This window comes from Calliphora vicina, chromosome 2 (genome assembly GCF_958450345.1).
Source record: "Calliphora vicina chromosome 2, idCalVici1.1, whole genome shotgun sequence".
Classification (NCBI taxonomy): domain Eukaryota; kingdom Metazoa; phylum Arthropoda; class Insecta; order Diptera; family Calliphoridae; genus Calliphora; species Calliphora vicina.
Genome location: NC_088781.1, coordinates 98,883,949 through 98,911,388, shown reverse-complemented (window position 1 = coordinate 98,911,388; position 27,440 = coordinate 98,883,949). Strand labels below are relative to the sequence as shown.

The following is a 27,440-nucleotide window of genomic DNA, read 5'->3' as shown; positions in this document are numbered from 1 at the left end:
GTTTCATTTGTTTTACATACTCGTATCATGAACAATTTAGCTGACTTCTAAATAAATTTGTTTAAATTGAAATCGAATACCACATAAACACATTAATGGATTCTCTATAAAATTAATTGTCGATCAAGTAAATTTAATTGCAAAAGTTTCCATTTATTTACTTAATATCTATTAATAAAATGTTAGCATTTTCAAACTTTGATCTTTTGATATGTTTACTATTTTAAAGAAATTATCTAAACGAATGATTTAGTTTAAATTAGCAGCATATTTTAAACATTTGCTTCTGTCCTAGTAAGAGTTTTGGGTTTTAGAATTCAAAAATGTATTTAACAACCTTCGCAAACGATTTTTCTTCAAAACTATAGCAATTGTATATTAAAATATATTTTTTTCATAAAATTATGTATGGGAATTAAAAATCTTATTTATTTATAAGTTTTAGTTTTAACGTGCTATATTTCCAGCTTAAATATTCTGGTTAAATTAATTGAAATTTATTATTGTGCGTTTTCATCAGGAAACCTTTGCAAAAATTATCTGCAATCAAAATATAGAAAATGTTATTTTCTAAAAGTTTGTAATAACTTCTAAACTCATATCTATAAGTCCTATATATCGTAATAATAGAGATATATGCAAAAAAATGATTTCTTTGATTTATTCCTAAGCCATTGAACAAAATCAATAATATTGTATTCTCGTTATTAATTTCTTGAGATTCTTGTTTTTTCTAATGTGAAAGTTATTGGGAATTAATTAAAATTTAAATAAAGAAGCGGTACGATTTAATGATATTTAGATTAACGTTTCATTGAATATCATGTGTTAATGCCTTCAATGTTCAATGATTGTCAGACACTCTCTGAGCGCCCGAGTTGCACCCCATTGAGGCGGAGTAGTCGGCAAGAAAGGATTCACACCAAATCTCCTTAGGGTTGAAGTCAACAGTGCATCTGGTTAATAACTCCGGTATATCAATCTGTCGGCATTTACGGGAACTCAGATCTTCTAGGGTTTCCTTTCAGCTATTGGAAAATCTGTCTCAAGTGTCGTTGTAGTCGATACGAATAAAAACGACTACGACGACTTGCGTTTTGCATTTTTCTTGAATTTATTGTCAATACGTTGACTGCGGTTTCATTCATTATCATTTCGATCACTAGGGAGAAGGCAAGTTACGATGACCTGCTGCGCCTCCCAATGTCTCCGAAGTCATCCTATCAAACGCATTTATTAATAAGGGTATTCATTTAAAAAAAAATGGAAAAGTACACTTTGATTTTTTTACATTTTAAAAAACAAACACAAGAAAAAATTCCAAAAAAACGTTGTATTTGTTTGGTGAAATTTTGTTCATGTTTTTGTTATGTAAAAGTGTAAAAAAATCAGAGTGTGATTTTCCCTTTTTTTTAAATGAATAACCTTAATATATCGTTGACCGCGGATTCAATATATTTCCGATCATTAATGATCGAAGTATTAGGGGGAGGCGAGAGAGGGTGGCATGCTGCCCTTGCCTTCTCCCAATGCAGATGGACACTTTCTCCATTTTTAAGCATACTACCATTTATTTAAATTTTAGAATTGGGTTGATTCAACTTGAAAACACTTTAATTATTACACACTTGGTTTTTCTCAGTTTTTTATATACATACATATTTGCAAACTAACATGATCAACTTAATTTAAATGTGTTGAAAATTAAATAACAAATCATAATTGTGATTATAAATTTTGACTTATCGATTAAATTACAAATATTTTGTTTAGATTCTATTAATTTTTAAAAAAACGAATTTGAAATTCGAAAAATATTTTAAATTTTATAATTGCAGTTAAATAACAATTGTTAAATTGTGTAGTTTGGGTTGTTTAGAAGCACTTGTTTATAAACAAAATCCTTGAAACAAAATGTGTATTGGTTGCATTATGCCAGACACGTGTACATCATTTTTAAAATGTATTTTTTGAAATGCGTTCGTACGTTTTTAAAAATTTAATTTATTTACATATTATTCTTTATTTTATAAATGTTATTTGAAAACTGAAAATTTTACAATTTTTATATGAAAATTAATGATTTTTTTTTTTAAATTTTCGTAAATATTTGATTTTTATTCAATAAATATTTTTTACGTTTAAAAAAAAAGTAATTTGGACAATGTTATAATGTTTATTTGGTTTTTATTTGTAATTTTCAATATTTTCTTCATTTAAAATGCATTTCAAAATGGTGTAATAAATGTTTACTATTTGATTTTATTGTACATACAAAAACTGTCTGTTGTTTTTCAAAATTTTAAATGAAAATGTCTATAAACTGTCCTTTAAGCTAAAACTGTTGCGTATTTGTCGTTTAAAAACTACTCACTTTCCAAAGATTTATTTTGACAGTCTGACGTCATTGCTTAAATACAATGAGAGTGGAAAGTGTTAAATTAAATCTTGTTAAATTTATTATTCTATTTATAAAAACTTAAATATATTTCATATTTCATTCTTTACTTTCTATTTGATATTCGAAAACAGGTGATGGCAATGAAGTTGATGGCGTTAACAATGATGGTATTGATATTGTCATCGACACAGAGTCTGGTTACTTTGAACACTTGGGTGCTAAGACAGAAAAATGCCTGGAAACTATGTTTACGGCTTGGGGTAAATTTTTCGCCACTTATCCTTGGCTAACGTTAGTCGGTGGTTTGGTATTTGTTGCTGCTCTTGGTTTTGGCATTAAATTCCTGCACATCACTACGGATCCTGTACAATTGTGGGCTTCGCCTCAGTCTCGTTCACGTGTTGAACGTGAATACTTTGACTCTACCTTCCAGCCATTCTATCGCATCGAACAAATTATAATTAAGGCTGTTGATTTAGATAATATTGTGCACAACACCTCAAATGGTCCAATAGTATTTGGTCCAGTATTTGATAAACAATTTCTGATTGATGTACATAATTTGCAAGAGGATATAAGGAATTTGGGCAGCGATATAGAGGGTGCCACAATGCTTAAGGATATTTGTTATGCACCTTTGGTGTCGGGTGGTCAGGATAAAGTGAAACCTGAGGATTGTGTGGTCCAGTCAATATGGGGTTACTTCAGAGATGATTTGGAACGTTTGGATGATGAGGATGATGATAATGGTTTTGAGGTAACTATTTTGACCTCATACTTATTAAACTTATTATATGAATGTTAATAAATTACTTTTTAGGTCAACTACTTGGACGAGTTGTATCAGTGTATTCAAAATCCCTTTTTATGTTTGGCTCCTTATGGCGGACCTGTTGATCCTGCCATTGGTCTTGGTGGTTTTCTGAATCCGGGTGAACAATTAGGCTCAAATACCAAATATGAACGTGCTACTGCTTTAATTTTGACATTCTTGGTACGCAATCATCACGACAAGGAAAAGTTGGGCCCAGCTTTGGAGTGGGAACAACGTTATGTTGATTATATGGTCAACTATACAAAATACAACATGAGCAAACACATGGATATAGCTTTCACCTCGGAGCGCTCAATTGAGGATGAATTGAATCGTGAATCTCAATCGGATGTTTTAACCATTCTGGTATCATACCTGATAATGTTTGCCTACATTGCCATCTCACTGGGTCATGTACAAGAGGTGGGACGTGCTTTCATCGATAGTAAGATAACGTTGGGAGTGGGAGGTGTGATTATTGTTTTGGCATCTGTGGTGTCATCAGTTGGTGTCTTCGGTTACATAGGCGTTCCGGCTACCTTGATTATTGTAGAGGTTATACCATTTTTGGTGCTGGCCGTTGGTGTGGACAACATATTTATTTTGGTGCAAACGTACCAGCGAGACAACCGTAGATCCGACGAAACCCATGAAGAACATATCGGTAGAATATTGGGTCGTGTAGGACCCTCCATGCTGCTGACTTCAATTAGTGAGAGCTGTTGTTTCTTTTTGGGTGGCCTTTCCGATATGCCAGCCGTTAAAGCTTTTGCTTTGTATGCCGGTATGGCTTTACTCTTCGATTTCCTGCTGCAAATCACCTGTTTCGTTAGTTTGCTGACTTTGGACACTAAACGTCAAGCCGAAAATCGCTTAGATGTCTGTTGCTTTATACGCGGCAAGAAAACAGATGCTGCTCCCATTACCGAAGGTCTGCTATACAAATTCTTCAAGAGTGTATATGTACCCTTCCTGATGAAGAAAACTGTACGTGTTGTGGTTATGATTGTGTTCTTTGGTTGGTTGTGCTCTAGTATTGCTATAGCACCGCGCATTGAAATTGGTTTGAACCAGGAACTCTCCATGCCGGAAGACAGTTTTGTTTTGCATTATTTCCAATCGTTAAATAAGTACCTGAGCATTGGGCCACCAGTTTATTTTGTTTTGAAATCGGGCTTGAACTTTTCCACAACATTCGATCAAAATCTAGTATGTTCTGGTCAGTTTTGTAATGACGACAGTATGGGCATACAAATTTATTTGGCCAGCAAACGATCCAACGTTACGTATATCGCACGACCGGCTTCTAATTGGATTGATGACTACTTCAGCTGGAGTCAGGCCTCAAGTTGTTGTAAATATGAACCAAAAACTGGTGGTTTCTGTCCGCATCAAGGTGAGTTGTGACATTTTTCATTAAAGACAGATATTAACAGTTATTTTTGTCTCTTAAAACTCAAAAATAACTGATATTTTCCGTCCACGTTTGAATATATAAAAATGTCCATGTAAATATGTTTTCTGTTTATATTTTATACAGATACTTCTTGTGATTCTTGTGTCATCAATCGCAACAATTTGAGACGTCCTGACGATATAGATTTCGGCAAATATTTGCCCTTCTTTCTGCAAGATAATCCCGATGACTCGTGTGCTAAAGCTGGTCATGCTGCCTACGGTGATGGTGTGCGCTACAGAAATTTACCAAACTCAAATGAAACCTCAGTAGAATCCACCTACTTTATGGCTTATCACTCGATATTGAAATCATCTGAAGACTACTATTTCGCTTTGCGCTCTGCACGTAAAATAGCGGCAAATATAACACACATGATACAAGGTCGTCTAATGTCGCACGGTGTACCGTTCGAGGATGCCGTTCAAGTTGAAGTGTTTCCATATTCCGTATTCTATGTATTCTACGAACAATATCTGACCATGTGGCCAGATACACTGCAAAGTATGGGCATCTCGGTGTTGGCAATTTTCATAGTTACATTCCTATTGATGGGTTTTGATATACACTCATCTTTGGTTGTGGTTATTACGATTACCATGATTGTTATAAATCTCGGAGGCAACATGTACTATTGGAATATTTCGCTGAACGCCGTATCTTTGGTTAATCTTGTTATGGCCGTTGGCATTTCGGTGGAATTCTGTTCACATTTGGTTCATAGTTTTTCGATATCGACTGAGGGTACTCGGGAGAGACGTGCAGCGGATTGTCTTACCAAAATGGGCAGTTCGATATTTTCAGGCATAACACTGACGAAATTTGGCGGCATCTTAGTATTGGCTTTTGCCAAAAGTCAAATCTTCCAGGTTTTCTACTTTAGAATGTATTTGGGTATTGTTTTGATTGGTGCTGCACATGGCTTAATATTTTTGCCGGTTCTACTAAGTTATATTGGTAAGTAAATCAACTGCTTGTTTTATTGTAGAATTTTTTCCTTTTTGAATTATATTTCTTATAAATTAATTTCCTTTTACAATTTTATTTCCCCAAAAGAATGCTTTTTTATAACAAACAAAATGCCTAATGCCTTGCATTTAAATCTAACTCAACTAAATATGTAAAGTGTAAAATGTCATCAAAACATCATTAAAAAATAATTGAAAATGTTGTGTCCTTTTTTACCTTTATCCTTAAAATGTGTGCTTTGTGTTTTGTTGAAATTCATCTTTCTGTAATTATCACAAACAATCCAGTATTGTTTTTTACCATGTTCATCGAACTGAAATGACCATTAAATTTATTCTTTAATTATAACAGTGAAATATTCTGAGAAATAAGTACAAAATCCGCAACAACATCAAGCAATGAATGAAATATTTGTATTTTTACGCTCTTGCTGTGTGTTTTGTTTAAATTCTGGTTGTGTACGTGTAAATTGACGAAAATCATCGTAATCTAAACAAAATTAACGCCTATCAATGGTTTAGCGAGTGGATAAGAAATACATTATAAATAACTCGTATATTAAACAATGCTAAATTTTGGTTATAAATACAGCTGTTACTCTTTAGAGTAATTGTAACATTTCCATTTTATTTGTTTCTATTTTAAAAAAATTATGCCAATATTACAAAAATTGGGGTTCAAAATTTATTTATTTCTTATTCGAACTTCGACCTCTATAAAATTCAAACCAGGTAACCATAGTTACCAAGTTTTAACAAAGAAACTTAATTTACTAAAGCCAATTATTATAAAACAAAAGTTTCTCTGTTTCCAACTACATGTCGGATTCGGTTAAAAACATGGTTTTGCATGTGAAGATGTGTTTTTCAAATTACATCAACATCGATAGTGGTATGAGAAAAAAAAAGAGTGAAATAAATCTGTAACTTCTAAACCCTTAGTCCAATTTAAACGAAATTTAGCATGCGCAAAGAGGAAGTGTTGTCGAGTTTAAGTTTTGAATTTGGACCTCATGACCCCACCACGAGCGGGACCAGGGATCCCTAAAGTAAGACCCCTACTCCAGTTTTTTGATGACCGCGGTTCCAAATATTTCCCGATTTTCTCCAATTTTGTTATAGGATTAACAACAGATGTTATATCAAATAAAGAAAGAATTGGTTAAAAATCACGGCAGAGTCCAAAGTTACATGCATTTGAATTTAAATTTTTAGATTTTTCGTTATTTTTTGGGGAAAACAATTACAGGCAAACAATTACAAACCAACATTATTTTATTAGCGAACATGTCGAATTATTTAAAGATGTACATTTTAATTTCTGAGCAATTCTTTTGATTTCAAAAATATATTTTTTTTATACGATTTTATTATGTTTATATAAATACATTTTGTACACTTTTCTTTTTTGCGTTTTTCCAAAATGTGTATATTTGTAATATTTGTTGTTTTCTACATTTTCTTCTTTTCCCTCTGTACATTTTACATTTCAGGTGCACCCATGAATAAAGTTAAACTGGAAAATTTTCGTCGTGAAGCATTTAAAGTGCAAGAAACATCGCTATCGACTGTAAGATTTTAAAGCAAACTTCTAAATACAAAACAAAAATACCAAAAAAAAATCAAGTCTCTTTTATAAATACAATACTTAAAAAAAATGAGAAACGTTAATAAATAAATAAACTAACGAAAATAAACTAAAACTATACAAATGCAAAAAATAGTTAAGAAACCAAAACTATACTAAAATAATAATAATAATTTTTTATTTACAAACAAAAAAATAAGTTTTAAACAACAAAAAAACAAAAAAAAAATAAAAAAAAAATGCAAATAAAAAACAAAAGAAACTTGAAACCGTACGCTAAACAGACATCTCTTTCTCAAATTCATCCATCCTTTTTTGTGTGTGGAATATGAATGAAACTAAACAGAACAGAAAAACAAAATAACAAAAATAATACTAGAAATGAAATGAGTGCCTACTTAAAATGCCTGCCTGCCTTAATTGATATTGGTTTGCTACTTTTTTGATGTTTTTTAAATCTATTTCCTTTCACTTAAAAACACTCGCCACTCACTCACTCACTCACCCACCAACCACATCACCAGTCCACAAAACATCTCACAAACCTGGATATGACCACAAATATCCTGTTTACTCTCATATACATTCATACATAAATGGATTCGATTCATGAGGCAACAACATTTACGGAAACACTTGCACACATACACAAACATTTTACAGACTTCTCTCTCTTGTTGTTTCCAGTAGTTTAGTGTTTATAATTATTATAATTTTTAATTTATTTATGTATGTAGTTACACATGTGCATTGTTTACACTTGCATCGAATATTATTAAGAATAGAATCTTTCAAATGTTCGATATAACACGTTTTCCGCTATCAGCTCACATTTATTCGATTTCTCATGCTGGATGTACCGCTGTCTCACAATGATTAATAGTTGATGCCATTATAATACCCAGTTTATTTTATACATAGGTAAATCGAAAATTAATTTTTGAAAATGTCAATAAAGTCGTGTAGAATGAACGCAAAGTATTTTTGTTGTTTGTGACTGATATCTCTTTCAATGTTTACCCTTAATACTTTGGAGAAAAATGTTTAAAACACAGGAATGTTAAGCTCAAAATATACGGCAGTTCATCAGTGTGCCGCACTCATTCCTAATTTACAAATAAGTTCAAACATGGCTCATTCACTCATTTATCTAAGAAACCTAAACCAGATGGCAAAAAATGCCTTATAAACAGCTTTCTTATTGGTTTCAAAACCTATTAAACTTGCATAATAGTTTGAATTTTACATTGTCATTAAATTGTAACCTACTACAAAATCATTTCCGTTTCTTTGCAAGTGTAAATATTAATAGTCTTCTCTGTATTAGTTGTAATTGTTAGCGCTATTATTAGTTTGCATTAATTATTTACTTTGACTTATGTATTATAAATATCATACGTTCAATTATAATTATTACATTTTAATTTATTCCAATTTAATATTGTAGCGAAATTGTAAATGAAATATGTTTTTTTATTTTAAAGTTTAAACTTTTTTCCGTTTTAATAGAGCTTAGAATGAAATACATATGTATCGTCACCTAAAATGCAAAACAACGTATCATCAAAAAAAATCGAAATTGATTAAGTAAAGATCGCGAACGTACGATTTTTCCATGTTTTTTTTTATTATTAGCACCATGCATTTTCTCATAAATATCTTAAAATTTCCTTAAAAAACAAGTAAGAAAGTATCGTCGGTCAAGCCCGACCATATGCAGTAACATTTTTTTTTATAAAAATTCAATAATTTATATTCGTGAGTGATTTTCGAAGAGGGCCTTATATGGTAGTTGTGACCAATTATTGACCGATCACCATGAAATTAGGTCGTAGTTTATCAGCCCAATTATGAATAAAAATTCCCCGGGAGTTTTTTCCCTTTTCCCATATTTCCTATTCAAATTCAATGTGAAAAAACTCCCGCGGAATTTTTTTATTCATAATTGGCCTGTATGTTTATATGAAATTTATTTATGTTGAATTTTATGTGTATACCAAAATTTTTATAAGATTTATGAACGTTAAAGTGATTTACGGAAGCGGTTCTTATATGGGAGCAATGACTAATTATGGACCGATCATAATTAATTTTGGTGACATGAATTCGGTATATATAAAACTTATTTGGAACAATATTTGTGAAGATACATATATATATTAAACATTTATGACCGATAAAGTCCAATTTCGGGAGGACATTTGTATGGGGGCAAGGTGAAATAATGGACCGATTTCAGCCAGTTTCAATAGGCTTCGTCCTTGGGCCGAAAAAATTATATGTACCAAATTATATCGAAATATCTTCAATAAAGCACGATGATTATCAACATTTTATTTGTCGATCCTGGTTGACTAATCGGAGGAAATGCCCAGCATTTATTTAAAATAAAAAAATATTTTTATTTAATTTTATTTTTTCATAAAAATTTATATTGATGATACGTTTTTTTTGTTTTAGAAAACAATACAAAAAAACGTAAGCCACATAGCATAAAGTGTACTATGAAAAATCTATTTTTTTGTATAAATTATAATTCTGGTTTCAATGTACTAATTCAGATTTGAAAATTTAGTTTCAATATCTCGAGTAGTTTTCATTTTATACCGTTTTTTGCTTCTCCTATAAACTTATGAAAAGTGATGTTACGTTATTTTGCATATTAGATGACGATATATACTATGTGTATTCTACAGTACGAGACACAAATGTGTAAATAAATTTGGAAATATCTATAATTTGAATTTTTATGCTCAACATTTACCAATCTGACAATATTTTTTACACAATATGAAGATCATGATTAGTGAAGTATAGCAATACAAAAAAATTAATTTCAAGTAATGGCATTTAAATACCAGGATATCAAAAAGTTAAAAACTGAATTACACAATTTTGTCGCATTTTCTTTAAAGTTAAATAAACTTGTTATTATTATTTAGAAAAAGAACAATTTTAATCAATTTCATTAATGACAGTTAGTTAAAACATGTTACTAGTTAACAATTTACAATTCTTTAAGGAATATTGAATATGAAGAAGATTATCACCGAAGTTGCAAATTCTGTTACCGAGCAGCTGAAAAATGGTATCTCCCATCGAAAAATATCCACCAAATTCAATATTTCTTTTAATCTGTTGAGAACATAGCGAATATATGTGGTTTGGCTTTTCCAGCACCAATTTGTGGACGGAATTCAATTCTATTGTTAAAAGATGGTCTCACTGTATAACGTCTAGTTGCATCAGGAGAAGAAAATAGACCCCGTGAGGTACAACCAAAACTATCTTCATGCTACCAAATTAAGATTTCAAAACGTGCATCTCTTAGAGAAATCAAAAGATGTGGTTTTTATGCAATAAAGATTGTTAAAAAACCTCGTTTAACTGAAAGACACAAGTCTCTTCGACTAACATTTGTAAATTTTTTTAAGAAATGGACCTTTGATGATTGGGAAAAAGTTATCTGTACAGATGAATCGAAAATTAACCATTTTAGAACTGATGGACCAAAATATGACTACCAAAAACGAAATGCGCCATTAAAAGACCGTGATTTTATGACGACTATGAAATATGGTGGTGGAATATTGCCATTTTGTGGTTGTTTTTCTGCGAAAGGTGTAGGAAAACTCCATAAAATTGGTAGTAATATGAATGCAGAAATGTATATAGACATTATCAAGACAACATATGTGGATAGTCTGAATGATTGGCGTGGACAAATTGAAAACACTGTGATACTACAAGATAACGACAACAAACATAAGTCTAAAAAGACGCTTAATTTTTTAAAAACCGCCAAAATTACATTGCTAGATTGAATCCCACAATCTCAGAATTTAAATCCGATTGAGAATTTGGTGCGAATTCTAAAACGTCGCGTTTATAATTATCAAAATGCATTTAGAAACACAACTCAGCTCTAGGAGCGCTCCCATGATATCTAGGGATCTATAATGCAAGAAGAGTGTCGCAAACTGGTGGAGAGTATGCCCTCCAGAATTCAGGCGGCCATTGACGCGAAAGCAGGTTATTCGAAGTACTAAAAAAGTTACTTTAGTAATCTGCGCCAAAAGTGTGTAAATGGGTTGCAGTTATTTTTTTTAGATTACTGGAGTATAATTAAGGAAATATTTTATTTATTTAGTCCTAAAATATCCTTAATAAATATTGTTTAAAAAAACACAAAACGTTTCTTTATAAACATTGCACTTTAAAAATGGTGTCACAAAGTGTAAATATATGACCATCATTTACACATTTTTGTCGTACACTGTATATGTATTTACATTTGTTATTACTGCCATATCTAATTGTATGAACAAGTATTTTTTTAATATTCTATGAATATCTATACTGATCATATTATAAAATTATACAGCTTTACAGAAATAAATTCTATTGTAAACAAATAGATTTTAGATACTGTAGGACAAAGTTCATAGTCAATGTTCGTTAGAATGTGAGACCTTCCAGAATAAAATAAAACTCCATGTAAACTTAGATACTTCTGCAAATGGAAAATATAGCAAAAGCTTTTGAACATCTATGATATTATTTATTAGTCTACAAAATCGAACTGATAGTCGTATTTCCAGATGAAGTTACTTAGTAGTTCGATTCGAAAGTAAAGCTTAGACTTAACGGATATATTTGGGCTGGATATTCGGAAGATGAAAACCGGAAAGGGTATACAAAAGGGAAATAAATGTCAAGAATTTCTATATAAAATATTATTTATTATACACAAAATTGTCAATTTAGAATTCAGAACAATACAAATTTCAAAAGCTTCATAGTTCTCATAGAACATTATTCCAAACTTGTCATAAGCCCATAAATTGTCAAGAATTTATTGTCAAGCTTTCTCCATTAAAATATTCATTGTTTGTTATCAGCATTCATTATATTCGTGAAAATTCATGAAACTTATAAGGTATAGAAATTTGGTTAGAAAAAACATTTGATATATTTGAAGTTTTATTAAATTAATCAAAGGTTTTTAAAACCTAATGTCCATACATTATAATATTCACGAATAAATCCCATATATTTAATAATGGAAATAGATTTACTTAATATTTATAACTTATGAGCTGATTTATTTGGTATGTCAAAAAAAATACTTTTTAATAAAACTAAAGAGAGAGTTTATAAGGATATTGATATATTTATTTATATAATGCATGATACAATAATTGTAGAACGTAAAATCACTAGGGGGAGTTTTCAATATTTACCCCTATAATGTCAAACTTTGAATTTGATTTTTTTTTATATTTTCATTTGTTTGACGTTACAAGAGTTGTATAATTGAGAATTTATTTTCTACTGAGTGTACCTTATATTATTGTGTCATGTATATAATGTATATTTGATCAAAAATGTTGGTATATATTTATTTATTTAAAAAAAAATTGTGTTTGCATGATAATATTTGTATTTTATCGCTTTTACGGTTGTATTTTACAGTGTTTTTTCTGAGTTTTCTCGTTTAAATAGATGTAAAACTACAAATTATATGTGACATAAACAATACTAACTCTCCACTATGTAAAACTATCTGTCAACTCTCTAAACTAAACTTTATTTAAACTCTGCTTTATTGCGCTTTTGTCCACACACATACACACACACAACCAAACCACCCACATTAACAAACACCTACAAAAACAAAACAATATAAAAAATTAATAATGAAAACTGCTACTAACACATACATAGTAAAAAGGACAATTTTTCACAAACTTCAATAAAAATTTTATTGTAAACCTGATATTGTTTAAAATTTACGTTCGAACATAATTTGAAGATTGTGAAAACTGGCCAAACCTTTAGTTTTTTTTTTAATATAAAAGATTTGAAATTAAAAATTAATTTGAATTTTTTGTTTTTATTTAACTATGAATAGGCGTGATGCAAGGTCCCCGTGGAAGATCAACCAGCAGTAACATTAGAACCAAAACAACACCCACCAATACTAACCATTCAACATCCACAGCAGCAACAAGCTTTCATCCAGACGAAGCAATCATCGAAACTACTAACAGCTTTTCTCCAATGTATACATCAGCCTCCCAATCGTCCTTCGGAAGTATAAACTCAGCAACAAATCTACAACCCACAAGTGGTTATAGACGTATACCAGAACATTAAGTTTTAAGAATTATTATTATTATTATTATTGTTTCTCTTTTTCATTATTATTAATAATAATATTATACATATAAATATATATAAATAGAAACTTAGAGAATAACACAAATATGGCTGAGCCATCTTAAATCATCACGGGAAGTAACAAATGAAATCAAGAAAATGAATATAAGTTTTTTTTTCTATTTATTCGTTGGAGTAAAATTGTTACACGAGTAGTTTCAGAACAGTCTAATACAATGAAAGCAGCATATCTTATTAAATTAAAGATTATTTTGTCTTATGGAAATAAAACGTAACTGTTGATTATAACGAAAAAAAGACAATATAATCGAACATTATCTACTCTCATTTCAAATTATTAATTTTTTATATTTTCTTTTTTTTTCACTTAAATATTATTACTACTACTGTATGCCTTTATTATTTTGTTTTATTTGGTAGCACTGATTTTGGAGGTTTTTAAGTTTTTGAATTGGAAATTTCTTTAATTTCGAACTGATTGTGTATTTAATAATTTTCTTTTTCTCATACTATTTATTTGTATATTTTGTAATTAAAATGGTAAAAAGCCTTATTGTTTGTTATAGTATATTCTTGTATTATTATTTCCTATTTCGAAATATTTTTCCATTATATACATATATTTTTTTTATTAAAAACTAAATCAAAAATTTGTTGTGTATGTTTTTTTTTCCTTCTTAAATATTTAACTAGCGATTGACTTGGTTTTGTAAAATCGATTTTTTAATAAAGGAATTGCTTAAATTTATTTTTACAAAATAATTTTTATAAACAAAAATAAACTGCTTCCTTAACATAGTTCTGCAAAGTATTTTGAATAAAACAAAATCCTTAAATAAATTTTTTTTTTTATTTATAAAATTAAACTGTTTCCTTAACACAGTTTTGCAATTATCATGGTTTTGAATAAATCAAAAGTTTCTCGGTATTTTGATTCCAAAGTGAAACATCTAAAATTTAAACATATTAAAATTGTCAAGTATGCGATGAAAAATCTATTGGATTTGAAAGGGTGAGATGCATTTCGTTAGATTTCAACATTTGGTTTTAAAAAGATTTCCATCACATGGCTAAAGGTAAAATTCATACAAATTTAAATATTTTCATATTCGAATGGAATTACGCTGTAGATGCGGTGTATTTTTAGGACACAATCCAAATTGAACTACTTCAAAAGCTCGAAACAATTTTAGATTCTATTTTTTTTTTAATTTTAATACAGCGGTTCGGAAAATGGCGTAAAGAACGGAAATATCCACCGACATCGGAACAGTAGTTGTCAAATCGTTAGTTTGTCAAAATCTATAGTCTAAAGATTTGAAAGATATGAAAGATGTGAAAGTTTGCCACTTACATTAAAGTTTGATGAACTATAAAGGCGTAAACTTGTAAGAAAAGTCCTAGAAATTCCAAATAAAGTAGCGTAGAATTAAAAAAGATATAAAAAGGTTATGGAATTGATATCGATTCATATATAATCTGCTTTAAATAATCTGGACTTCAATCGTGCATGACCAGAATAAAACTATTCATTAGTTCCACCAATAAAAATAAACGTATTGACTATGCTGTTAAGTACAAAGACGTCCAATTAAATTATCCTATGTTTTGGGAAAGGATTGTTTTTATAGCTAAATGTGAAAAAAAGTGAAATTTATTGAAGAAACTAATCGTATTTACCCCCATTAACACGAAGCCTGTTTATGCCTTAACTAATAGTTATACTGTCGGTTAAAATTATTTTTGTATGAAAACTGTCAGTATAACTATTAGTTAGTGTTTTATGTGTTAACTAATGTGTTAACTAATAGTTATAGTGACATTTTCATACAAAAATAAATTTAACCGAAAGTATAATGGGGGTAAGTGCATATTGCTTCGATATTGCTTTGATAAATAACAAACTTCACAGGGAATATTAATCAGATAGAATTGAAACATCATACCTTTATCTATCTAAGATGAAACACTTTTAGTATTTTAAGAAATCATTAATTACACAAGTTTACAAAAATACAGGCCTGTCACAGACTTCCATTCTGATTGATTGTGGAATTAATTCCGTATTTTGCTTTTTAAGAATAAGTAAAACGAAAATTACTTTCGAAATGAAACCACTTTCAGTTTTCAAAGTGGAATAGAAATTTGATTGTAATTTTTTGGTTTTCTAAAATTTTTAATCAATTTCTGTACCAAAACCTTTACATTTGTTTTAATATGAAAAACGCTGTCAAATTAAAATCAGAAATACAGAATTATGAAATATTTTTGGAATTAATAAATTACACGGCATCTGAAGAACCTAAAACGAAATCGATCGTAATAAAAACTACGGAATTGAAACCATTCCGAACAAAATGTGTGAGTGGCCTGATATATATTTTTTGTTTATTGAATGAAACAAATATGTTTAAGAGCGGCTAGGTACAGTAGATTAATAAGTATTTTTGTTTTCTCAAATATACGTCACAATTTTAAGAAAAATTGGTTTTTATTTTTCATATATGTATGTACCATCATGCATTTTTTAGATTTGAAAGATCATAAAAAATGTCCGTAATATTTTTTGACATTAATGGGTCGATTATGAATGGCAAACGAACTTCAGTTGCGTTGTTAGTTGCCAAAATGGTATTACAGATGACAACTGTCAGAACACCTGTTTGGAGTTTTCAAATCGAAAACGCAAATTTTAAGCGACATGCGCTTTTCAGAAAATGGGCGTATTTTTAAAAAAAATTTACTCCACTGTCCATGTTGTTGAGCGGACGGGTGACAGTTAAATGACAGATTTATCCCAATGAATATTTTCGAATATTGCCTGAAAAAATGTAAAATTAGTGAATTTAGTAGCTAGTTCCTATCAATATCACAACGTTTTTTTAAATAAATTTAATTTTTGTCATTTTAAAATGTTGAATTTGATTATTTTTCACGGCGAATTGAGATTTTGGAAAAAAAAGTTAATGGATATAAAATTTCAAAATTGAAACTTAAATATCTTTTAAAGTGTAAGATATAACTTAGTGAAATAAACAGGATTTTTTTTAATTATTCTATACATGTTGAGAGCTTTACAAAGCTTTGCAAGCTAAAGGTTATCTCACCTTGTATTCGAATAGGGTTGTGAAAAATTTAATTTTCTAATATCTTTTCAGTCATCTTTTTCAACAGAATTAGGGAGGGACACAATTAATAAATATCTCAAATTTTTTATCAATATTTTTTTCGGATATTCATTTCATGAACAAAAACCTTGTAAAGTAGTGTTATTAATTAGTTCTTATAACACTTTATTATGTTTCTTAACAAAAACAACAACAAAAATAGAATAAAACAATTTCATAAAATTTAATTAATTTATTTTTCAAAACGATCTGATAAGGATAAATAAAAACAAAATATAAATTACTAAATCTATATATTTATGGATATTTAAAAAGAATTATATATATTTAACACAAAAAATACAAAAATAATAAATTTAAGAACAAAATCAACACCAACAACAAAGAAAACAAATCACTTCATATTTGTGTCCTTTTTTATACACCTACAAGTGAAACAGAAATTTCCTAAATGTCTATATAAATAAAAAAATTAATAAATAAAATGAAGAAAAACGAAAAAAAAACAACTTATAATGTATTAGTTTGTAAATGGATTAAAGTATATATATAAATAAATATATTAATTACAACAAAATAAAATAAAACAAAAATCGAAACTACAATAACTTATGTATAATATGTATAACAACAACAACAAAAACCAACACTGAAAGAATGTATGAAATTTTATAAGAAACTGCAAAAACAAATTGAGTAACAATTAATTTTTTTATTGTATAAATGATTGTTAAAATCTCTTGTGTATTTGTGTAATCTCGATGTGGCCTTCAGTAAAAATAAATGTTTTGTTTTTTAAATAGTTGTTTTCTTTTGAATTATAATTTTGAATTTTTTTTTTTTCATTTTTTAACGTGCAAAGAAAAATAACTATTAATATATAATAAAATAAACTATGTATATTTAGAAACTTTTTATTTCTAGTTTAATATTTAAAAATAATAATAAAAAAAGCGATAATCATGTAGTTCCATGTGAAAATGGAAACAAACTGTGTAATAACAAAAGTTTTTAAATCAAAATCTTTTGTAATATGTGTAAACTTTTATAAAATTGAATTCGATTAAACAAAAAAATACAATAAATTTAACTTACCGCTAGACCATTTAAACAGGAAAAAAGATCTAATTATTTTTTTGTTCTCTTTTATATTAATGAATTTTAGTTTTAAGGTACCTGGCTGAAAAGGAAGGAAAATAAAGAAAGAAAGAAATAATAAATAAATAATGAATTATAAAATTGTATTGAAAATATTACAATAGTTTGAGTTTTTCTTTTAAGTGGCAATAAGAACAAAGTGAAATTTATTTATTTAAATATTGTCATAACATTTCACGAATCGGCGGCTCGGCTTAACCCACTCTTAGGTATTCGGCGCATGTCACTGCTGGTTGGTTACGATAACACAATAAACAGTATACAGAATTATATTATATTAAGAAATTTTTTGCTTGAAAGGCAATAACGACATTTTTAAAGCATTCAGAAAAATTTGGACATTATGACATGATAGGATACCTTGTGAATTGACAAAATATTTAAATTATAGTTAACAAGTAAGAGAGCTATATTCGGCTGTGCCGAATCTTATATACCCTTCACCAAATTATACTTCAAAATACAAATTTTCAGGTATGTTCTGCAAATCACATTTTATATAAGTGGTTTGAAAACACAAAAAGGTGTTCTGTGCACATAATTTTGTGATTTTAAAACGTTCAGCTTCAAACGTTCGATTTCAAATCATTTGCTTGTTTATTTTTTAAACTCTTTGCTGGGAAATTTGTAATAAATTGCATAAATGAATAATCTGATGTGTTCTTTAATCATTTATGTTGTAAAATTAGATATTTTATTAAAAAAACCATAAAAATTACAATTGTCTTCTGCTGTAAAAAGTTAGTTAAGTTTTGTGATTTTCTATTTCTGATTTAGCTGTTGGACAATACTAAGCTGCTTGCCAGAGTTATAAATATAAATAATTTGTCGAAAAATATAATTAATTTATATAACTTAACTAACTATTAAAAATCATACATTTTCTGGAAAACGCAGCGTTTTCAAATCGCTTACGGTTTGAAAAACGCAAAACGCATTTCAGCATGTTCTGAAAACCACGCGATTTGCTATTGGTTTCAGTATACATTAGCGGTTTGAAAACGCCAAATTTCAGGCGTTTTCGTTTGTCAGAACATCTGTTTTCAAATCAAAAACTCAAGTTTTAAGCGATATGCGCTTTTCAGAAATGGGCGATTATTTTTTTGTGTAAGTTAAAAAATATTGTGATTTCGGATTTTAAAATCACACCGAAAAATACTAAAATGTTTGATTTTCAGAACAGGCACAAATCACACGTGTGATTTAAAAACGATTAGTGATTTGTAATCACGTGGATTTCAGAACAGGCCTATTTAAATATTTTTAGGTAAACAAAATTAATCTTCTTAATTTTTTGTAATTTTCGAATTGTTATTTTAATTTTTTTTTTTAAATTTAAATTTTTTTTTTACAGCCTGGCCCACGATGTCGTAAAAAACTTAAGCGAATGAAAGTCAGTCACTCACTTTCACAGTGGACCACTATCTTACGACTTATCGTTCGCATTGCTTTACGTTTCAAATATAATTGAGTTGCCATATATGCAATTCCAAAAAAAAAACGACAATATATTGAAAACCATTATTTGACACAAAATAAAATAACTAAGCAGTGGTGTAGTGAGTACAACAATTGACTAGCAACCGGAAGGTTGCGGGATACTTTGTTTGTTTGTAAATACGTAATTCTATAAATAACTCTACTAAAGAATATAAAGGATTACTTTTGGGTCATCTCTGACAAAAAAAAGTGGTCTTTTCGTCAAATTCTACTTATTTTCTACCAAAAAGCAGTAAGTATGAGTGAAAATATATGTAATAATGTTATAGTATACACAAATGTATAATAATAAATACGTACGCATCCGTTTTGTATTAGATTCTTGCACACACGGCAATAAATAAAAAGTGAATGAATTTGAAATTTCAGTTCGTACAAAAATAGAAAATGTAAATAGTGAGCCGCAATTTTGTATTGAGTTGCTTACGTTATCGTTCGTATTTGTTTTCTTTCGACTAAGAATATTAGTGAGCCGCAAAACAGCTGTTAGTCGTTTGAAACGTCAACGTTCGACATAGTGGTCCAGACTGTTAATTTTTTTTGGTGAAAAAAAAAATCGGATTAAAAAATATTTTTTTCCGATTTTGACCCATTGTAGGTCCAACTTACTATGGTCTTATATACGTCGTTGCAAAGGTCTTTGAAATATCTATCATTAGATATCCATATTAGTAGTGTTCGCGTACTTGATAATTTGTAATAATTTGTATAAATTACCACTGGAAGTTACTGGATTCTGTTCGTTTACTTTTAAAAATTTGTAACGATAGAGCAAGAGAGTGTTAAAAGTGACAGTTCATAGATAGAGAACATGATATTTTTTACTGAACATTTGTTATCCAGTAAAAAATATCAACATAAAAATAGTATGTTTAAAACATATGGTTGAAATTATAAACAAAACTAAAGAGTTGAAAATTAATACAATTTACAAGTCTGTAAAGAAAAGATGTAAAATAACACAAAACAAACGTTTTGAATTGATTTATAATGAAATACAACTTATTTTTACAAATTGTTGATCGCGTACTTTTTTTGTAATTTTTCAGATTGAGAGTAATTTAATTTTACTCTCTAAAATAAGGTTACTGGATATTTTTTTACTGGAAAGTACGCGAACACACCTATTGTCTATATTAATGACTTAGTAATCCAGATATACAGTGCCGGAAAAAAATAGCACTATAGCCATTGTTAGATTTTGTACTTGATTTCAACTTGTATATTCTATTTGAATTGAGCTTGAAACACGTTAATGACATGAGATATTTAATTGCATTAAGAAAACAACAATATTTGTTATATTTATTTAGTTCGAAAAATATTATTAGCAAAAAAACAATTGAAAAAAAATTGGCGGGTAAAGCAAAGTATTAACTATTTTAAATCAGGTAGGGTGTGTTCGTAAATTCAGTATGATTGCATCACTGTAGCAAATTAAAATTTTAGCGTTCGAAAAAGCATATTTGTGATTATTGCTTTACGTCAAACGTTTTTTAATGCAAATTGTTGGCAGTGATGCTGCAAATTTGTGCAACCAATGCATCATTAAGTTATATGTTGCAAAAGTTTGCAGGTCGTGGCATCAGTGATGCACAAATTTAATGCATTTACGAACACACCCGTAATAACATGGGAAAACCCAAAAAAGAATCAAAAAGTTGTACAATGTTATCGATGCCAGAATTGGGGTCACATGTCAAAGAATTGTAATCAGTGAAAAAAATGATAATTTGCATTTTGTTCATTTCATATCGTAAATGTAAACAAAGTACATAGTTGCATTGTTTAGGAAGGTTAAATATGTACATAATTAAAATACCGTAGGAGAACTGCATACAAACTTTGTATTGATACATTTTGGAAGTCAGCCTGACTATTTAAACTGTTGTTGTGTACATTTGACTACTAAATTGCTTTTATTTGCATTCAAAAGTATTTGGTTTATTTAAAGGAAATAAACCACTGTTTTAAAGGTTAAGCTTAATGATTAGGTTAAGGCAACTCCAGAAATGTGAAACATTTTTTTTATCCTCCTCAAATATCGCCCTTTTGGTATTTTATATACTACGTCGCCATTTAAATTTCGATCATAAAATTTCGCTTGTCGTTGTGAAGACTCTTCCATCTAATTAACCACCCCAAACCTTAGACATGTAAAATTTTAACGAGACTGCTAATTTAGACCTTACTGATCCTAATTTTAATCAAAGCCGACCTATCGACCTGCTAATAGGTCACGACTATATATTGCATGGAATCACCGATGCAGTCTATTGAATCCCTTTTGGCACAAAAAACTGGCTGGATTGTGGGGACCAATATCAACAACTACAACAACAGAGTTGCTACTCAACACTTCGTCCCTTGAATATAACCATTTTTAATTAAAATTAGTTCTACATTTTTCTCTTTTTTTCCTTTTTTATATGAAAAATTTTCGGTTTTGGGGGGGGTGTTTTTTGAATTCCTATTTCAAATAGCATTCTCAGCAACCATAGTTAAAGTTGGAACACAAAATTGGCAACATGTCGAATCCAAAGAAAACCCAGCAGATATCGCCAGCCGACGATGTCTCTCCAAGAACATGAAAACCATAAACTATGGTGGTTTGGACCTTCATGGCTAAATTTACCTAAACAACAATGAAAACACCATTTTAGAAATATCCCCAAATAGCAGTCTTCTGACTCTGAATCTCTTCATGGATCTCAAGGTTATTATTCGAGCCAATGGTCAACTCGCTCAATCACCAGCATTAACCTACAATATTGCTGACAGATAATACCAAACTTTCACGTCTAATAGTTGAATTTACGCATAAAATTACCCGAGTACCTAGCCGAGCCACATCGCAGATGCAAACATATCTTGGAACTGACTAGAACTGTAGAGTTGTCGATGTCCAGATAGAAAATGGGATCATCACCAGACCCATTACAAAAATAGTGTTTTTGTTTACAAATTTATATATCCCTTAACTAATTACATACACTAATTTTGTTTCTTAACTTTCTACTTACAGATATGGCATCTCAAGACTCCCAAAGATCCTAACATTGGTAATTCTCGTGCGGTATTTCTCATTAAGATCACCCCATGCGTAGTACATGTCAGAGGTTCTTACGTTATATAGCCACCAATCGACATAAACTCATTGTTAAACTGTCTTGCGCCATCAAACAAATCAGACGATTGCAAAAGTGATTCTGGATGCCATATCTGCAAAAGCCGTCATAAACCTTACTACATTACATGATGCCTTGCAATTACAAGAACCCCAAACATCTCAAGAAATCAACCCAAAAAAGAAGAGTTCAACTGCAGACCCAACACACCTTTCGTCAATTGGAATCTCGTTTTTATTCCATTGCCTCTGTAAGGATTCGCACAGAAAACATCGACACGTGGACCAACACACAGTGGGGGATCTGAAAAAAGTGGTAATAAATCTGTAACTTCTAAACGAATTGCCCGATTTTAATAAAATTTACCGTGGCAATAGAGGAGGTGTTGGTAAGTTTAAGTTTTGAATTTGGGCTTATAACAACAATGCCCCAAAGTGGGGCACCTCGGGTATATCAAAAATTAAAAATGATGCCAAATTTTTGTTTGCGATCCGATTTGAATGATTTTTATATATATGGAATCTACTAGACGAGATCTACAAAAAAGCCATATATTATCTCTTATAGTTTACGAGTTATTCGCATTTGAAAAGTAAAATTTTATTTTATTTACCTACCTTGGTCTGGTTTTTTGCTAATAACGGATCCAATTCTTTCACGATTTTCTTGAAATATACATAATTTTTTGAATTAACAAGACATGTATTAATAATAGTATGAAAGACTTGTTTAAAAACATCTACTGAATCAAAAGTTATGTGCATTCAAACTTAAAAAAAATAAAAAAAATCGTTTTTTCGCCATTTTTTTTCGAAAAAAGTACTTACATTAATTTTAAATTATACAGAAAATAAAAAGATAAATAGTATATTTATATTTTTCTGACAACATTTCGTTAAATATTATAAAAGCAAAATAATATCAAAATTCGTATTATTACGTGGTCCAGAGCCTTCCGAAGTAGACGTATTTTTTATGTAAATTTCAACTTAAGACAACATTTTCTCAAATCGCATAGCTGCTTTCAAAAAATTAAGACCTGTTTTGTATGTCCCAATATGTTCTTCAATATTGTGCAAAGGGATTTCATAGCCCCGAGCTTGGTGCCTTCAATAAATTAAAAAATCTAAAAAGTTTTTTGGGAATTGTGGGATTGTCATTAACAATTCACAAATATCTTTTTCAATTTTGGATTTGGATCGAATGTTTCTATATAAGTGTAAAATTTCATTAAAAACGATTCATAAACAAAACTTTTATTGCATTTTAAAAATTAAAATTTTCCAAAAAAATCAGCTATAATATTTTATTTCCATTTTTTTTTTAAAAAGTCTTCTATAATTTTTTTAATTCTTAAAAATTTTGTACATTTTTGAAAAGAGGACATAATTTCTTACACGCTGATATATAATATGTATATCTTTTCTTAAATTAAATTATCTTTTCTTAAATTTTATTAAAATCGGGCAATTCGTTTAGAAGTTACAGATTTATTTCCACTTTTTTTCAGATCCCCCACTGTGCATCATTAATCGTTTCTTGACAACATCCAGAATATCAAAACCATTTGTCGATAAATATAAAATCAAGACAATAATGATGTATGATCATAAATTTTATGTCTTTGAGATACGATACCATAACGATAAAAATAAGTGATCTACCAAAGTTACAGCATTTGTAACCGAACAATTTACACGAAAACCTGCTATATTCCGTAACTGTTGATACCATTGATTTTTAAATCACGGGTATGGTAATATCGCTCATCTCTACCATCGATTAACATCGATCGCTATTCAAGTAACCGATTTTCGCTAGTTAAATATCCAGTTCATTTCTTTTTCAAAATTACGATAAATTGTACAGAAAACGCTTTTTGTACTAAGGCGGTCTGACATACATACCCACTAACATATATACAGCCTATTATTCATTCCTCTTTAATTTATATATTTATTTCAGTTTATTTTCTTACTTTATCACAAATTCAACATATTTTTGGTAAATTTAATGTTTTCTTTGATTTTCTTTTCTTTATTTCGTTTCTTTAATATCTAAATTTTAAATGGTTTTTTGTAGCACTTATTTAACGAATTCAAATACTCGATTGCACTGATTTGTAAATTGTTTTATTCTATTTACATATTCAATAATTTAAATACTTCGTGTAATTGAGTTAGAAAGAGAGGATATTAGTATCAGATGAATGGGTAGTGAGAGGTTTGTAGAGTGATTATTTTGAAGTGAAACAATGATTTATTTCAATGACGGTGGTGTGACGTTTTTAATAATGGTAAAAGTAGTAATTTGTAGGTAAATAGTTCAATTTTAAATTTGAATAAAATTCAGAATATTTGCATATAAACAAAAGAAAAACGGGGATAATAAAATAGCGCAACAAAAAACTTGTAAAAATATGTGTTGTAATCAGACCTGCCAGATTTGCAAATTTTTACCTTAAAAATAGCAAAGTGACGAATTTTTTTTATTAATTTTTTAAAAACCTTTATATATTTCAAATAACTTATTATATGTACATATGTATGTATTAGGGCGGGTCGATTTATAAATCGACCAAGTGACAAGGAAAATCGTACTCTATGGATCAAAATAAGAAAACATATCACTAAAATGAATTCTGATGTTCCTTATTATTCCCGCGAATTCCCGCGTTTGATCCCTAGTCCAAATACATCATATGTTCCATTTTAATTATTCATCGTTATTAATCCGGCGTAAATGATTTCCACAGTTTTGTAATTGAAATAGAAAAAGAATAATTTAAATAACAAGTTAGAATTTATACATTTTAGTGTTAATAATCAAAATAGAAAACTTCAATTACTTTTATCTGTGAAATTGGAAAGATAAATTCTTGAAAAATCTGCTGTCACATAAATGTCAATAATTTAAATAATCATGTCGAATTAGAATTTGTAGTTTTATATTCTACATTGTTTATATATGTACATCACCAAAAATGTAGGGGATATATTGATTTTAGCATTCCGTTTGTAACACATCAAAATTTCCTTTAGGAATATTATTAGACAGCCTTTAGGAATATTATTAGACAGGAGGTTTTGGATCTCACATTATCTAGTGAGGCAAGACATACAGGTGACTGGATTGCCTACAAAACGGCTCTCACTGAATACAATAGAGAAATTAGGATATCAAAAAGATAATCTCTCGGAAACTATTCGGTTACAGAAGACGTTATCTCGGGATCATACCAATGGTCTCTGTATGCTGAAACGTCCAGATGGTACGTACACTGAGTCAACGGAGGAGACCTGCAAACTTCTTCTGGATACTCACTTTCCCGGTTCATTGACTTTCAGTGCAACTGCGACTTACACATGGGTTCGCGCAATATCCAATAGTAATCGCCGGTTGGCAGGCAGGATCTTTAGTATAGAGCGGGTAAAATGGGCGATATCTAAATTTAGCCCATATAAATCCCCAGGAACAGATGGAATTTTTCCATGCTTTCTACAACAAGGAGGTGACATTATTGTCCCTCAACTATCGAGAATCTTCAAATCAAGTTTAATGGCTTGTCATGTGCCAACGACTTGGCGTGAGGTTAAAGTTGTCTTTATACCTAAGGCTGGCAGAAAATCTGAACAACTGCCAAAGTCGTACAAACCAATTAGTCTCAGCTCGTTTTTCCTGAGAACTATGGAGAAACTACTCGATAGTTATGTAAGGGATACCTATCTTTTGATTAATACACCGTGTCCAGTTTGCCTATCAACCTGGTAAACCTGATATTCATCACGTAACGACGCTAATCGAGAAGGCCATAGGTGCCAATTACATATCTCTTTGAGCGTTTATTGACATTAAGGGGGCCTTCGACAATACGTCATATGGTGCTATTGATTTAGCACTGTATAGAAAAGGGGTTTCGCAAATTATAAGGAAATGGATTTTGGAAATGCTGTGGACTTAGGAGGGTCATCGAAAACCATACGGGCAACCAGGAAATGTCCACAAGGTGGCGTATTATCGCCTCTATTATGGACTCGGTTATCGATGAACTACTGGAAGAACTTAACAACTTTGGATTCCGTACATATGGCTACGCCAACGACATAGTAATTTCTGTTACTGGGTGGGATGACGTTACGATATCGGATAGGATGCAGACTACACTAAATATAACTACCAAGTGGTGCTTGGATAGGGGGTTAACCATCAACCCAGCTAAGACAATTCTAGTGCCATTTATTAGACTCATAGAGCCTACATTGAATGGCTAATCCATAGGGTTTTCTAAAGAGGTAAAATATCTTGGGCTTACACTTGGTAGTACTCTCACTTATCCAACACACCTGCCAGCATCGCTACTTGATAAGGTCTACCTGCCCCACTCATGCTCTGGGTGCAATTCTATACATCCCACCCTAACATTTATTGGTAATGGAGGAGGTCTGTAGGAGTACATCCAGATTACCGGAGATATCCCGCTTAATGCCGGGTGATTTGGTTGGGCACATGAGCATACTAGGTATTATCTTTGGAAATGATCCTTGTATTGCAGTATCAGACTATACAGTGAGCCTCAAAAGTAAGTATACACCAACAATTTTTTGATTTTTTTTAAGATTAAAATTTTAAAGTTTCGGTTTCCTGGAGATTGGGTTGAATAATAGATTCGGTTGTAAAAAAAAAGATTTAAGTCGCACTATAATGATTTACATAATCTTAAAAAAATAAAAAAATTCGCTGGTGTTTACTCACTTTTGTGGTTTTGTGTCCTTATACCTGAAAGGGATGAGTGGTTAAATCAGACATGGTGGCAGAATAATGTGATTTACCGATGGTACCAAACAGGCTAATGGTAACACCGGGGCTGGTATATACATATGGGCCCAAAGGGTATCCCAGTAGGTACATTCCCAGAAGGAGTGTTAGGAATAATAGGATATTTGTTATGTCGGGTAGCCAAGCTGCTCTTAGAGCCTTATCTTCATATGAAGTAAGGTCTGGTGTTGTTATGGACTGCTGGACATCATTGAATGAACTCGACACACACAATGAACTTACTTTGTGCTGGGTAGCTGGTCATGAAGGCCATGCTGGTAATGAACGTGCTGATTGTTTG

At 30.1% G+C, this 27,440-nt stretch overlaps 2 protein-coding genes across 6 annotated transcripts in view; both read left to right on the top strand.

Moving 5' to 3' along the window:
- Npc1a (Niemann-Pick type C-1a) overlaps positions 1–14,060 on the top strand; it is a 56,904-nt gene extending 42,844 nt beyond the window's left edge. For 4 of the 5 annotated variants that reach the window (XM_065499537.1, XM_065499539.1, XM_065499538.1 and 1 more), the window contains 4 exons: positions 2,533–3,158; positions 3,222–4,611; positions 4,756–5,628; positions 13,142–14,060. In XM_065499537.1, coding sequence (XP_065355609.1) covers positions 2,533–3,158; positions 3,222–4,611; positions 4,756–5,628; positions 13,142–13,386 — 3,134 coding nt within the window. In that variant the 3' untranslated portion in view covers positions 13,387–14,060. Of the gene's footprint in view, positions 1–2,532; positions 3,159–3,221; positions 4,612–4,755; positions 5,629–7,132; positions 7,210–13,141 lie in introns of all 5 variants that reach the window. The other variant, XM_065499540.1, reaches the window with a different exon arrangement.
- A 1,206-nt stretch (positions 14,061–15,266) lies between these two features.
- On the top strand, positions 15,267–26,095 carry LOC135950751 (uncharacterized). Its single transcript, XM_065500283.1, has 3 exons — positions 15,267–15,272; positions 22,222–22,272; positions 25,541–26,095. Exons 1-3 carry the CDS (start codon positions 15,267–15,269, stop codon positions 26,093–26,095), a joined length of 612 nt encoding a protein of 203 aa, XP_065356355.1.
- The last annotated feature ends 1,345 nt before the right edge of the window (positions 26,096–27,440 follow it).

Excerpts from the sequence above, each read along its gene's own strand:
- LOC135950751 (XM_065500283.1), top strand. Across the intron at positions 22,273-25,540 it reads ACATTGGTAATTCTCGTGCG|AAGACGTTATCTCGGGATCA; the intron begins GTATTTCTCATT and ends ATTCGGTTACAG.